Here is a 14,461-nt window from a genome sequence, read left to right on the forward strand (position 1 = left end):
GACCAAGTGCCACGCATGCTCAGATCAAATTCCTACATCAAAGCTATTGGCTACTAGCCTGAATGTAGTCCCTTCGTAACGAAATTACGTCATCACGTTCTGAAAGATCGGATTTTTCGCCAACTTGGCCCGACCGTGTGTATGCAACAGTTTCGGACTAAATCCGACGGATTTGGTTGGCAAAATCTCCGACCGTGTGTACGTGGGCTCAGACTTTCCAGATCCAATGGATCAGCAACATTTGTGGAACAAGTGACAGAAGTCTTATCAGGATAGCGATTATTATTCACTTGAACCCATATCGGGAATCAGCACCAGAAAAGACTTGATGAAGCTGCAGATCAGCCAAGGAAGAAGAGGGGCCTAACCTGAGATGGATAGGTCTCATTAAGTACTTAAAGCGGGAGTAAACCCAGTTTCAAAAAACACTTACATTCCCGGCATGCCGGAAATGTTAACTTTCACATTGGTTGTGCTCTCAACCAAACTTTCAAACCATCCAATGGCTGGTGTCATAACGGATCGCATGTGCAGCATTATGGCAGTTGAAGAATTATTAGAGGCCAAGATGGCAGCTTCCTTGACTGAAAACAATAAAGGGGTTTACTTCCACTTTAAGGCAGTCCCTGTTCCAGAGGATACCTGCAGCAGGAGGCTATGTTGTTTTGCCTGTTGGCAGTCCAGGGGACACATGGGCCCCCTCCTCTGACAACCTTCCCCAGCAATGCAGGGTCTGAGATGCAACTTCTAGCATAAAGCTCTCATCCATGTCCTTAAACTACCAGTTGGAAGAGCTAGTCTCCTGGGGATTGCCCTTAGGGGGACCAGCATGGGTAAAATGAAGACCCACAGTACCATGCATAACTGGAACCAAACTACCTTTCCTGGTTCAATAAGGACTTGTTCTGGGAATCTGGAATGCAGTCTCAGAGGACGTTTCCCCAATGAGAGAAAACTTCTGAAGATGGGGATAAAAACTCTTGTCAGGCATCTGATGGAGAAGTTGAGTAATCAGGCGTACCACCTGATCCTTAGAGCAGACACACAGATCTCCTCAGTAGGGATGAGCTCTGGTGTGTTCGCATGCTCCATGTGCAGAGCCCGCCATGAAGTCGGCGGAGCACTGCGTTAATTACAGGCAGTGAGACATTTCCTGATCTCTGCAGCCACGCATCGGGGCAATGCCTCTCTGCCTGTGATTAGCGTAGCAATGCACAGACTTCCTGGCGGGTTCTCCACTTCGAGCATCCGAACACACCGGAACTCATCCTTACTTCTCAGAAACTAGACCTACAAAAGAAAAAAAAAAAAAAAGGGAAGTACCCTAACACCTGATGCTCCTGCAAATGTGGGGAGAGGTCCTGTGGTTAACAACACTGTGAACCCATGCACCACAGAGCTATGCTTATCATCACCTACATAACCTACAGATGCTCTTCACTGGAGATTGTCTGAGTGTCCCAAGTGGGGATGCCAAGAAAAGGCACTAGGACAGACATTTAGAGGCCTAAATTCTGAGAGGCACCAGGTCTGCAGGGGTGACACTGTGGGTTCAAAATATGGTTAGGGCAGAGGACAGCCATAGTTGACCTCCATTAACCTGGAAGATCAGGGGTCCTCCAAAAAGGAGAGGAATGACACTGAGGGGTACCAGATACCACTGATCGTCTTACATTCTTCAAGGGGAAAGAATCTCTCACAGGGTGGGGGTGGTGGCCAGGAGGGGACACTGCTCCAGAGACCAACTTCATCCTCTCCTCTCCTCTCTCTTAAAGCTCTGGCTCATATGGAAGAGACCCCAATGGAGCAAAGGAAGGTCAATGAATCTGTGTGGTGGCCTTAGATAACTTACAAAACCAGGCAACTGATGGCTGATGAGGCCTGAAGTTAGGAGGTAACCAAGGTCACTGCAGATGGGCAAGCAGGAGCAGACCAAAGTTCAACGTGTCTCTCTTGCAAAGCAGGAGCAGAAACGGAGTGCAGTCACTTTGTCAAGTGGATGACATCAGCACTCAACCCCTCAGTTTTAACTCCTGCCACAGTAGCAGGTATTTCAAAACATAAGCTAAGGTAGCTTCCAGGGCTCAGCCTGATCGACCAACTCACTGATTGAGTCTTCAGAGACAGGACAAGCACTGCAACAATGCTACGGCTCTGGACTTGGAAAGTGAATCACAGATAACTTGTTACCAAGATGGGGCCTGGAAAACACCAAATGCGAAACCCAGTGGCCAAAGGTGACTTCCAAGCTTACGGTTCAGTTCATTGGAGTGGAGAACTCCAAAGCTAGGCTTAGGAAGCATGATATGGATAGCCAACATTTGCAGTCCAGCTCTAGCAAGGAATCTTGATTGAAGAAAAAGTTCAAATAGCTGATGAAAAAGCTAGCACAAAAAGGTTAAACTTTTCCCAGCAGAGCTGGAGAAAAGGAGTTCCATCTTCATAGGACAATAGCAAGAAACTAGCAAGTCATGCTGGGTGGAGGTGGGGTTATTGTGGTCCAGTCTACAGGTTTGTTCCTCCTGTAGGTGGCAGTATAACCCAACAGCATATGGCTTCTTTTGCCAGTCATCAGACAAGAAAGAAGGGTGCCTTCAGGTTGTCTGAATATTGTCCGGAGGTCATAAAGATCAAACATTCATAAGTAAGAATTCATTTTTACCTCGGTAAAAAATTACAAAATTTTTTCAAAGTTTTTTTTTATTTTTTTTGGTCTGGAACATAAAACTATATACAAAAACACTATACATTACTTTTAAAGTGACTCTGTAATGTTAATAAAAAAAAGTGTAGGCACCTAGGAGGTCCCCACCCAAAGCAGCAACAATCATTCACGTCTGCTATAGCCAAATGCTGAGTCACTTAAGGGCAATGAAACCCCATGGCTTTGAACATGCATACTAATTTAACTATAATGAAAATTTGCGTTTTTCCAGACTGGTGAGATATTCACTATTTAGGAAAGATATGCATTTGGTGTTGAAATAAAGACGTGAAATAAGCTCTAAATATTGACCTTGAGCTTTATCTCCTGAGTATACCCCAAGCTGACAGCAGCATTTCTCATGATAGTGACCCCCCTCTCCCCCCTTATAGGTTGTGTTGAACTTATCCCAACAGATGCATGACCTATGTGAGCATCTGCAGTAAAGGCAATCAAAAACAGCAACAATCTTCTTCAGACTGTTTTTATTTTCCTGCATAACTAGTCCTGCACAGGCATTTTTCAAATTAAAACAAAATAAATAGGAATATTCATGTAAAACTCTTCTTGGGGTGAACATTAAGTGCACCAATGTACAATATTCAAGTACAGCACTGACCAGGGTCATGTGGAGAACGTCATCAAGGCCCCGGCCTATTCCCCGTTCCTCAAAAAATAAAAAAAATCCGCTCTCCATGCAACTTATTCTTAGATTCAGGGAGGGAGGAGCGAGTTCACTTTATTTTAATTTACAACGTAGGGAGAAAATTAAATACAAACTTTTTTCTTGTTATTAAAAGAAAATATTGCAGGTTTTGTAAAATGCTTGGTGTAAGAACAACCCTTTGATTGCTGGAGAGCGAGTGGACCTTAGTAGTCTGTGTCTGATCCTTCAGCGTTGTCCACGTTGCGAGACAGCATGTAATTGTCCATATCTATAGATCGGCAGTTGTTGATTGCATAGCGCAGGCGTTCGGCCATCACTAGCTGACTCGAGTACGGAGGGAGTCGTAGTTGGAAAAAGCACGTCTGTGAGGTAGGCAGACTGTCGTGAGGCTGCAAAAGGCAAAAAAAAGGATAAATATCTCTCTTATATTACAAGAAGAGTAACAAGAACAACAATTATCCTCAACATCTGGAAAAGGCTAACGAGCTACTGATGCCAGTCATAAAATTCTGCCGGGACACCATGTCATCTATGTGTTATGGCCGTAATGTTTTACAGAGAATCTTCCTCTGTCACTTCACTCCAAACCCTTAACCTAAAATTTAAAATTCACACAGCAATTAAAGTAGAAGCCAATACCGTGGAACTGACTATTTTTTTTTGTATCGTTACCATAACCTTCTGTTCGGTAATGACCACTGTCACTGGGATTAAAATGGATGAACAACCTCACCAATGGATAGCAGATACCCATAAAACTGTCACAAGTTAAGATCACATGTAGAATATGTTTTTATCAATTTTGGAGAGAGAGAACGGAGTACCATCTATGGTAAGGTGGCGGGGTTTAGGCGCAGTCTAGTATCTGGCCTGTTGTAATTCGGTGGGAATGGTGAGAGGGCCCTTTACCTCCCAAGTTGATTCTGGCCTGGTGCACAAGACTAGTCCCCTGTTGAAGGCTCTCCCTAAGCTTCCCAAGTTCTATTGTCTTCTTGGTAGGGATGGTGCTGCACTGGTTTGGTCAGGGGCTGGGCTGAGAGAAGCCCATAGTGTATGTGCCTCTGGAGCAACAGTCCAGGGGTGCCAGAAATTCTTACGTGGGGGAGCTCACTTAAGTTTATTATGGCTCCAAAATAATTGCATCATTGCTTTTTCTGCTCCTGCCTCCTGGGACAGGCCTTTTGGCTAGAACCGAAGGAATTTTTATTCCTGGTCAAATGGCTCCTTATTGTACCTCACAATGGCACCAAAGCACTTTCTCCACCTCCCTTCTATGTGTGTCGGTCTTTTTTGTTTTTTGCATGAACACAGTTTTGGCACTTACCCTGACTAGTAGGGTGTAGGTCCTCAGATTTGCCCTGAAAGTCTTGAGGAGGAGGGAAAACATGGCCTTTTGGTCAGGTTGTCCCCCTCCCACTGGGGAGTCCCACCTAGTACTTGAGTAGGCCTGCTTTTCCAGGCCTCCTGAAGAAAGGCTTGCCTGGCTGTCCCTGTCGGGAACCTTGCACCCTGGAGTATCAGGGCCATGGTCTTTTCTCTTCAGAGGAGGACCATGCGTACACCCTTTTTTATGTACAGAGTTAAGTTTTGTGAGTGTGTTTCACTTCACCGTGGAGCTTTAAGAAATCTTAATCTTCCTTGTCATAGGTTATAAACCTTAGCTTTTCTAAAAAAAAAAAAAAGCAAAAAAATAAATAAAAAAAGATGGCGTTTCACTTTAGCAAACAACTTCAGTTGTACAGGAAGTAAAATGCGACGGCCTCTACAAGTTAATGAAAAACAAAACTGAAGACCAAAGCTGCCCACACACTTTATGAATACGCCGATCAGAAGCTGCAGATTGATAAAAATTTACTAACAAGTCTCAAACAAAAGTTGATTAGCGTGGACTGCCACACATTGATCAAAATTCTGCTGGTCCCTACAGAATCAGCTAAATTTTGATCAGTATATGGCCAGCCTAAAAGGATAACCTAATGATATACAAGACTTCTCTGTGTCCCTGGAGCACACATACATTGAGATTCACTGTATTATTTTCTGACAATACTTTGAGAAAACACAAGGTATTGGGGTACAGGCAGGGATCTAAGAAAACAAAAGAATTTTCATCATGTTTGAACCACTAACAGACTTTGGATACTAGAACCCTGCGAACAGTTTATGCGAGCTTTTGTCTGCATGATCTTGCTTCATTCTTCTAGCTGCACACTCCCTAATAAAAAGACACTGAAATGTGACATCTTGAAAGCATGCTTTACACTGGCACAATTCTTCTGAATATTCTTAAGAGTAACTGTTTAGCAGAAGCTGTAAATCTTGCTCCAATATTAAAGCAGAACTAAAGTTTTGCGAGTATTCAGCTTTTTATTGCAGGAGAGACATGTAATGTCTCTTCTGTAATAAACTACACTTGCCTACCTGTTCAAAGCAATCCAGACTGTAAACTGAGCTGCTCAAATGCAGTTCAGCTTACATCAGCAGGCCTGGATTACTAGCACCTGTGCATGCACAGGGGTAAAGTCATCCTGCGGCACCCAATAAAGATGGCCGACAACTGGCACGGAGAAGAAGATATCGGTGAGGGACGACACCATTGAAGGTCATATAAAAGTTGAACAGGGCTTGCGTAGGGTTTCTGTGTGATACGTTATCTAAAATTTCTCGATAATAAAATCTTAAATATTTTACTTACCCGATCAACCTTCATGATCTGGAAACGCTGTGAGATGTCTGCGGTGTTGGCTGGAAGCCTGGATCTTCCAGAAACAAATCTCATGAAAAGGACCCGCTCCTCATTGGAGAACTCATCCAGAGTCTGCCAGAACCACTGCACCAACTGGTGTTGTTCATCCACTTCTCGGTACCGCACTACCTTCTTCAGGACATCTACAGAGATCTCTGGCATCCCGCATACCATTTGCTCTAGCTGTCTGGCAGTGAGGAGAGAGAGCAGGGGAACTGGCACAATCCATGACATGCCCTCTCTCACTGCTGCAACCTGACAAAATCAAAAAGTCTATTACATTTCTGAAATCACTCTGAACACAAAAAAATAACTCAAGTGTTACAAAATCTTGCCCACAGTGATTCCTATAGGTGGGTAACACCACCACAGAGATGGAGATTTGCCTACATTGCAGATAACAACTGTAATGAGTAAATGAACTTGCTTAGCAGTAAGAAAAACCAGTACTGGGGGAGCCTGCCACTGCTGACCTCCCCTGAAAATACTAGATCCCTGGTTGTCAAACAACAATTGGCTTTATAACTTTCTAAGTCACTAATTTTAATCAAGTATGCAGGTAAGGATGGTTGTTTCAGGTCAATTACTCAAAAAGTGTTGAACAACCAGGGAACAAACAAACATTTTCCACAGGAGGTAAGAATTCTGTTAAAGCATTAGCTACTCAGGTAAAAACAGAGGTGTGTTATGCTGATCTGAGGATTCCACACCTATCCATATTCAAGGCAACATGTACTCTGCTTCTACAAACCTGGGAACCAATTGACATATGCAAGGGGAGGCAGTTTAAAGCAGAACTCCAGGAATTATCTTTTTTACAAACTTACATTCCAGCTGGGCCTGATGTAAATGTCCATTATATGGATATCCAGAAGGCCGCTGGGTATACTAAAAATTATTGTAGTAATCTGTGATACATACAGTGATAGCCGTGATTTTCAATGGCACTACCACCATTCAGCGAATGTCTTGTAACTATTTCAGTGAACACAAGGAGCTCTTTGACTGGGCAAGGTAGAGACTGATGTCCTCTGCTCCTTACCTTGTCCAATCAGGGGATGCCTTGTATTAACAATAAATAATACACGAATGATCACAGCTAGCACTGTAGGAAGCAAGGTCTACAATAGTTATTTTCAATAAACCCAGTGGCCCAATAGATATTAAATGTAAATACTTACATTGAGCCAAGTTGTAGTTCTGCATTAAAAGGGGTTGTAAAGGTTTGTGTTTTTTCACCTTAATGCATCCTATGCCGAGTCCTGCATTCGGCCTCTATGGCCTGCAAGGTAACCACCCGGGAGAGCACTTCACCCACGGGGTTATCTGATGCGGGGAGGAGCTGCGAGAGCCGCCGGGGGACCCCAGAAGAGCAGGTTCGGTGTGCACAATGGAGGTAAGTATGATATGTTTGTTATTTAACACTCATTTAAAATTAGAAGTAAAAAAGGACAGGATTACTGAATTAGAACTACCACATTGATGTGCGTTCCACTGACCGGATAGGACGTCACAGGTTGTCTCCACCTTGATGTGTGTCTTTTCCCCACTGGGTGTCTTCAGAAGCTTCTGAAAACGCCAGTGGGAGGGGTGAAACGCGGCAAGGCGGAGACTTTTGCAACGTCATATTCGGCGGGTGAAACGCATGGTGACGCGATATTTCTGGTCTGGCGATCCTGTCCTTTTTTACTTATGCTTTGAAGTGAGTAACAAATTTTCTGTGAAATTATAATAAAATGGAATCATGATATGTGGGCTCCTCTTGCCATTCCTTTAGCAAGTGAGAGTACACCAACATTTCAGCCCTGTTGCTACATTGAAGAAGCGAATAAAGAGACTGAATACAGGTCCCAGCAAAGCACCAGCAATCCAAGCGCTTATGACTCTTTATTTCATATTTCCACAGCTGTTGGCAAGTGTCTGAACACAGGAGGGGAGCACAGCAATGAGTTTTCTGCACCAATTAAAGATGGAAATGGCGCAGCACCACTAAAGACTGCACCATTGATATGTTTGTGTAGTATAATGAAGATGAACCGGGACACCGATTATGCATGAACTTTTATGTTTCGCACACACTGTGTTTATTTGAAATAGGCAGTGCTTCGATTTTGTATACTAACTTGAGGGTGTAGAACCTTATAAGCTGCAGCCCTCATAATTGTTTATAGGATTTTTTTTTTTGTCTCTTTTTTTGGTTTGACATTTTATTTTTTAATCCAATAACCCCAATAGCAGAAAGTGGATTTTCCTAGCGTGGGTAAAAAAAAATAATTTCAATGAATGAACATTGCCTTACACAGTGCCATTATGCTGCAGAGCTCTTTACTCACCTGGGTACAATGGATCTGCTTGTGATAAAATACACTACTAGGAACCTGCGTGCAGCTGGGTGCAATGGTGAGCGTTTGCATGAAAGATCTGGAGTACAGCATATACCATTCCAAGAACCACACCAAGTTAAAAAATAATAATTCTGTTATAAGTTTTACTGGCTCCTCACCTGTCGGTCCATCTCATGCAGTCTGTAATCTATAGCTCTCTCCACATACTCCTTGCGGTTAGAGAAGGTCAGAGGGATACTGTTCCCTCCAGGAATAATGGGCACCATTTTTCCATCAGCACTTTGACCCACAAAAGAATCGAGAGGGATCATCTGAAGAACAACACAAATAATGGTAGTGTTTAAATTCCATGTCCTTACCTTAACCGGTATCAGTAAAAAAAAAAAAAAAAAAAACACCCCCCCCCCCCCAAAAAAAAACAAAAAAAAAAAAAAACGTACCGATATTGCTTTAAGTGGTTGTACCAGGGTGCTTTGGAGCAGACGGTCAGCTTTTTTGTAATAAACAACCGATGCACCTCTGCAGCTACTCGGCCATTATCACAAGTATCTGGAGGGGACGTCGCCCCCCTCCCACTGCTCAGCGGGTCTCCCATCCCACCGGGAGGCCCGAGCGACCAGTTGGCACAACCCGAACAAAGCAGACTACTTTGTTTGATTCTAGTAACCTGGAAGCGATGTCATGACATTACTTCTGGATTACTCTCATCCTAAAAGGTGCCAGTTTTAAGAACATAGAAAGTATTCAAAAACACCGATCTGCAGCGGAGGGGTTTGGAGTGTTATAGACTCCAGATCCCTCCATAAAGAGTACCTGTCACATACCTATTACTGTCACAAGGGATGTTTATATTCCTTGTGACAGCAATAAAAGTGATAAAAAAATAAAAGTAAAAGGACAGTGTAAAAAACAAAACAAAAAAAACTTTAAATCTACAGAAAATCGGCAGCTAATATTGGCTATTGGCCTTAAAGGCAGCTGAAACACCAGTGACTGCCCTGAAAAAATGATATTTTTTCGACCCCACCTCTGTAGATAAGATTTCTGTAATGTAGGATTCCCTCCAATCATCACTAGAAACGTACAATTCTTTATAAATCAAATCATTGCTACATCTATGCACTATTGACCTTAATAAATAAAATAATCTTATTCATATGTGCAGCAACCAATTTCACTCTGCTGACCTCAGATCAGTACAAGAGGGATACTGATTGGCTTCTAGGGGTTACTCCACTTTTTCAGCAGCTTACTGCGTAGTGGGACATTGAGTTTCTGTCTCTGAGGGTATTATTCTATTTAATTTCCTATCCATTAGAATACTGTAGAACACAAAAACAAGCATAAAGATCATATGTGTCAGTTCTGTAAGTCCTAATAAAGTGCGCCATGATGGCAGGTACCTCGTGGAAAGTCTCCTCTGTGATGCCACTGTCTTCAATGTGAAGAATGCTATTGAGAGTCTGCACATAGAGCAGATCAACCTCCTCCAGGTCCTCCAGTGTTAGCGGGATACAGCACAGCTGCTTCCAGACCAGGGGGGCCAAGTGCAAATCAAGAGGCTTCTTGGTGCGGATAGCCACTCCCATTAGGATACCCAGAAACTTGAACTGCATAAGGTGTTCATCTAATCCAGCAGAGGGGTTAAACAAGAACCTGAAGACAGAAACACCAGCAGTATTATACCCAGAATTTCCACGTAGTAGGTTTTTAGTTTTCAGTGTATTAGTATTTTCAGACAGCACAGTGAGATGAAAAAAATGTATCATACATTTACTAATCAACTGGGATAAACAACAGTGGAGAGCACAATCATGGGTTCCCCGTTTGGCATGCACTAGAAAAAAAACATGAAATAAAATACACTTAATAACAGTAAATGGTTGTGCATACCTGTCCCTGTTATAACCCACTTCAGCAGTTGCATTTGGTGAAGGAATGAGGAGATCAACCACTCCCGTTTCCAGCTCCTAGTAAAGGACAGCAACAGAAAACATAAAAAAAATAAAAGGAACACCAAGAAGCATAAAAAACAAACAAAAACAAAAAACAAAACAAAAAAAAACACAGTAAAAAAACATAAATTTCCTAGCTATTTTTTCTTTTACTTCTGCTCTATCAGCAATGCTAAACATTCATGACCAACAAAAACAGACTGCGGTTTTAGTCAGTGGATTTTATTTATACATATATCACTTATGTATATTCATGTTGTTTATTCAAGCCAGTCATAGACGGTTCGAATCCTGGCCAGTCCCAACTGGGGAACCATGTAAAGGGCAGACTGATTGTACCAAAATTGATCAATAAATTTAGGTACAACCAGCATGTTGGATTTTTCTACATACGGTTACTGCCAGCGGCTATTGTATTCTGCCAGCCAGGAATGCTTCCCACTGGCCAGATAAAATAGTGCAGTGGGGGGTAATCCCATTTACCCTCTCCTCCCGCACAGTATGATCTCATTAGGGGTGCGGAGGTAGAGAGGGGAGGCTATGGTTCTACATGAATATTTTTCGGAATCACTTCTACGACTCGCATCATGACCTTTCGGCCATCCCAGTCATCCTATTTACATCCCCCTAACCTCAGGCAGTTCTCGGTAATCTGTTAATGAACCAAGTTAGAAGTATATTGCCCCTGTTTGGAATATGTAAATGGCTAAATTGTAATGCTGTAACGTTGTACCAAGAATTGTGAGCATGTATATGGGCCTTCTATATCAGCCCTTTGGTTGTGTTGTGACGTATTGTAACTTTTTTTTTTTTTTTATTAATAAAGAAAAGATAAATAGTGCAGTGGGAGGCATTCCCCATTAACAAAGAGTGTCTAGATGGTGTAAATCAAGCAATTTTCTTTCCTTCCACCCGTGGTGGAAGTAAAGAAGATCGGATCATCTATGGGCAGCTTTAATGTATATTGGCTACGTGTATCAAGTATTACCAGTTATTGTTCATGGCTTATTAGCTGGAATACTGAAGCCCTTTTATGCTCCCTTTTCTTTTTTGTATCCCTAAAACAGCTCACTACTTTAAGAACAAAGGATTACAATAAAAAAGAAAAAAACATTTACATTAACCACGTCCTGACCGCCGCACGCCGATATCCCCCTTCAAAGTAAGGGCGTATATCATTGTTACGGCAGCAGCTAGCTGCCATAACCCCGGTATCCTATCGTTTGGCAGGCAGTCCAGTTTTCGATAATAGTGGGCTCTGCGGCAGATTCACCGCAAGATCACATTTGTCGCCGCGATGCCCTCCTCCACATACTGGAGCTGCCAGCAGTGGCGAAGGCAATCAGATCTTCACCCTTGCTGGGCATGGAGGTGAGTGAGGGGAAGATGGCCCCCACCCATCTCCATGACAATGCAGGGCGGAAGCAAAGTCATAATGTCACTTCCGCCCATAGCTCTTAAAGGGCCATTTTATGTAAAAAAAAAAATTAAAAAATTAAATGACAATTTTTTAAAATATTTTTATTGCATTTAAGTGTAAATACGAGATCGGAGGTCTTTTTGATCCCAGATCTCATATTTAAGAGGTCCTGTCGTGCTTTTTTCCTATTACAAGGGATGGTTACATTCCTTTTAATAGGAATAAAAGTGACACCATTTTTTTTCTTTTAAAAACCAGTGTAAAAATAAAAAAAGGTAATATAAATGAGAATTTTTTTTTTTTAAATGCACCCCGTCACAGTCGAGCTTGTGTGCAGAAGTGGACGCATATGTGAGTAGCGTCCGCATATGAAAACGGTGTTTAAACCACACATGAGGTATCACCGCGATCAGTAGAGCGAGAGCAATAATTATAGCCCTAGACCTCCTCTGTAACTTAAAACATGCAACCTGTAGAATTTTTTAAATGTCGCCTATGGAGATTTTTAAGGGTAAAAGTTTGTCGCCATTTCACGAGCGGGCACAATTTTGAAGCATGACATGCTGGGTATCAATTTACTCGGCGTAGCATGATCTTTCACAATAAAAAAAAAAAAAAAGAAACGGGCAAACTTTACTGTTGTCTTATTTTTTAATAAAAAAAACAAAAAAACATTTTTTTCCAAAAAAGGTGCGCTTATAAGACCGCTGCGCAAATACTGTGTGACAGAAAGTATTGCAACTACCGCCATTTTATTCTCTAGGGTGTTCTAAGTAATTTTCTAGCAAAAAAAAAAGTTTTTAACTTGTAAACACCACATCTCAAAAAGAGGCTAGTTCTTAAGTGGTTAAACATGACTTATTGCTTACTACTTTGGGACGTCCCTATGGTTCTGAATAATGGAGCGCTGTGTCTGTCAATGAACGAATGGGAAATTGGGATTTTTGACTTACCGTAAAATCTACTTCTCTGCGTTCATTGACAGACACAGCACCCACCCCTCTAAGGAGTTTTGATGCTTCTGACACTGCTGTATAAGGAATACAAAATCGGTAGGACAAAAATGTTGTAATGTACCTATCACATTTGTTTATTATAGGGAGTGAAGTTTTTGCATGACCTCAGCAATTATCAGTTTCATATTATTGTAAGAAAAATTGGATTTCTGACTTACCCTAAAATCCATTTCTCTGAGTTCATTGACAGATACAGCACTCCATTATTCAGAACCACAGGGTTATATCGCCCCCTACAGGAGGACGACACTAGCAGAAAAAAGACTTGGCTGCATCCATGAGCAGTCCTAGGCAATATACACCCCGCTCTCTGCTTTATGCCTTCAGTTTAGTAACAAGCAGTGTCAGAAGCATCAAAACTCCTTAGAGGGGTGGGTGCTGTGTCTGTCAATTAGCGCAGAGAAATGGATTTTACGGTAAGTCAAAAATCTAATTTTCCCTTTCATTCATTGACAGACACAGTGCTCCATTCAGAACCATAGGGACATCCCATAGCAGTGCCAAACATGGAGGGGTGGGACAACAAAAAATCCCAAGCATAACACAAGAGCCAACCAGGTAACAGGAGCTAAACAAAGAACAACTGGAGACCAACCTGAACAATACACCCCCAAGAAAGATTAGACCCTCTCAACAGCAGCCCGCAACACCTTGCGTCCAAAAGAAGCATCCACAGATGCCAGCACATCCAATGTTGTAGGATTTAGCAAAAGTTTACACTGACGACCAAGTGGCTCCCTTGCAAACCAGCGAAGCCAATGCCTGATGATGGAAAGCCCAAGAAGCAGTAAGCAGCCAAGTATAGAATGCGCCATAACAGGGAAAGGAGGAAACCAACCCCTGATAGAATAGCCCAGAGTCATCGTCTGTCTGATCCATCTAGAAAGGTCACAGAAGAAGCAGACAGCCCCTTTTTTGACCTGTCCCTGATCACAAACAGTGAGTCTTATCTCCGAAAAGACCCTTTGACTGCCAAATATACCCGAATCGTCCGAACACATCCAGGGCATGTGAGGTAAATCCCGTAGGACATTTTGACCTGGGACACAGGGAAGGCAATACAATGTCCTTAGTCAAAAGAAATCAGAGAAGGGAACCATGGACAAGTGAGAAGAGCTACTTCATCTTTGTGGATCACCAGGTAAGACATGGTAACGCCTACAGTTCCAATGTTCTGCAAGCAGAGATGATGGCAACCAAAAAAAAAAAACACCTTCTTGGACAGAGCAAGCAGAGGAACCTCCTGAATATTTTCAAAGGAAGGCTCCTGTAGACCCAAACACACGAGAGCAGATCCCACGGCGGTAGAAGAGACCGCACTGGTGGAGGCAGATGTCTAACCCCTTGATTAAGAGTATGCACCAGGGAGTGAAAGACCAGGGGACGCTGAAGAAAACCATCAAGGCCGACACCCTGCCCTTGATGGTACTCCAGGTCAAGTTCTACTTAATCCCCGTGAAGAAAGGTCGAAAATTGGAGCCACGGAGAAAGAACGAGGGTAAATGCCAAGCACCTCACACCAGGATATGTATGCTACCCATGTCCAGTGGTACATGCATAGTCTGATCGCTCGAAGTCCCAGGATATTGATCGTCGGTCCGGATTCCT

The 14,461-nt window shown here is 42.7% G+C and overlaps 1 protein-coding gene across 9 annotated transcripts in view; it reads right to left on the minus strand.

The window, feature by feature from the left end:
- Positions 1–3,174: 3,174 nt before the first annotated feature.
- HERC1 (HECT and RLD domain containing E3 ubiquitin protein ligase family member 1) overlaps positions 3,175–14,461 on the minus strand; it is a 230,383-nt gene continuing 219,096 nt past the window's right edge. For all 9 annotated transcript variants that reach the window (XM_077471309.1, XM_077471313.1, XM_077471314.1 and 6 more), the window contains 5 exons: positions 10,356–10,432; positions 9,866–10,118; positions 8,621–8,773; positions 6,067–6,372; positions 3,175–3,760 (listed from right to left, as the gene is read on the minus strand). In XM_077471309.1, coding sequence (XP_077327435.1) covers positions 3,575–3,760; positions 6,067–6,372; positions 8,621–8,773; positions 9,866–10,118; positions 10,356–10,432 — 975 coding nt within the window. In that variant the 3' untranslated portion in view covers positions 3,175–3,574. The remainder of the gene's footprint in view (positions 3,761–6,066; positions 6,373–8,620; positions 8,774–9,865; positions 10,119–10,355; positions 10,433–14,461) is intronic.

Source organism: Lithobates pipiens, unplaced genomic scaffold (assembly GCF_037356315.1).
Source record: "Lithobates pipiens isolate NorthernLeopardFrog02 unplaced genomic scaffold, aLitPip1_a1.2 Scaffold_8, whole genome shotgun sequence".
Lineage (NCBI taxonomy): Eukaryota > Metazoa > Chordata > Amphibia > Anura > Ranidae > Lithobates > Lithobates pipiens.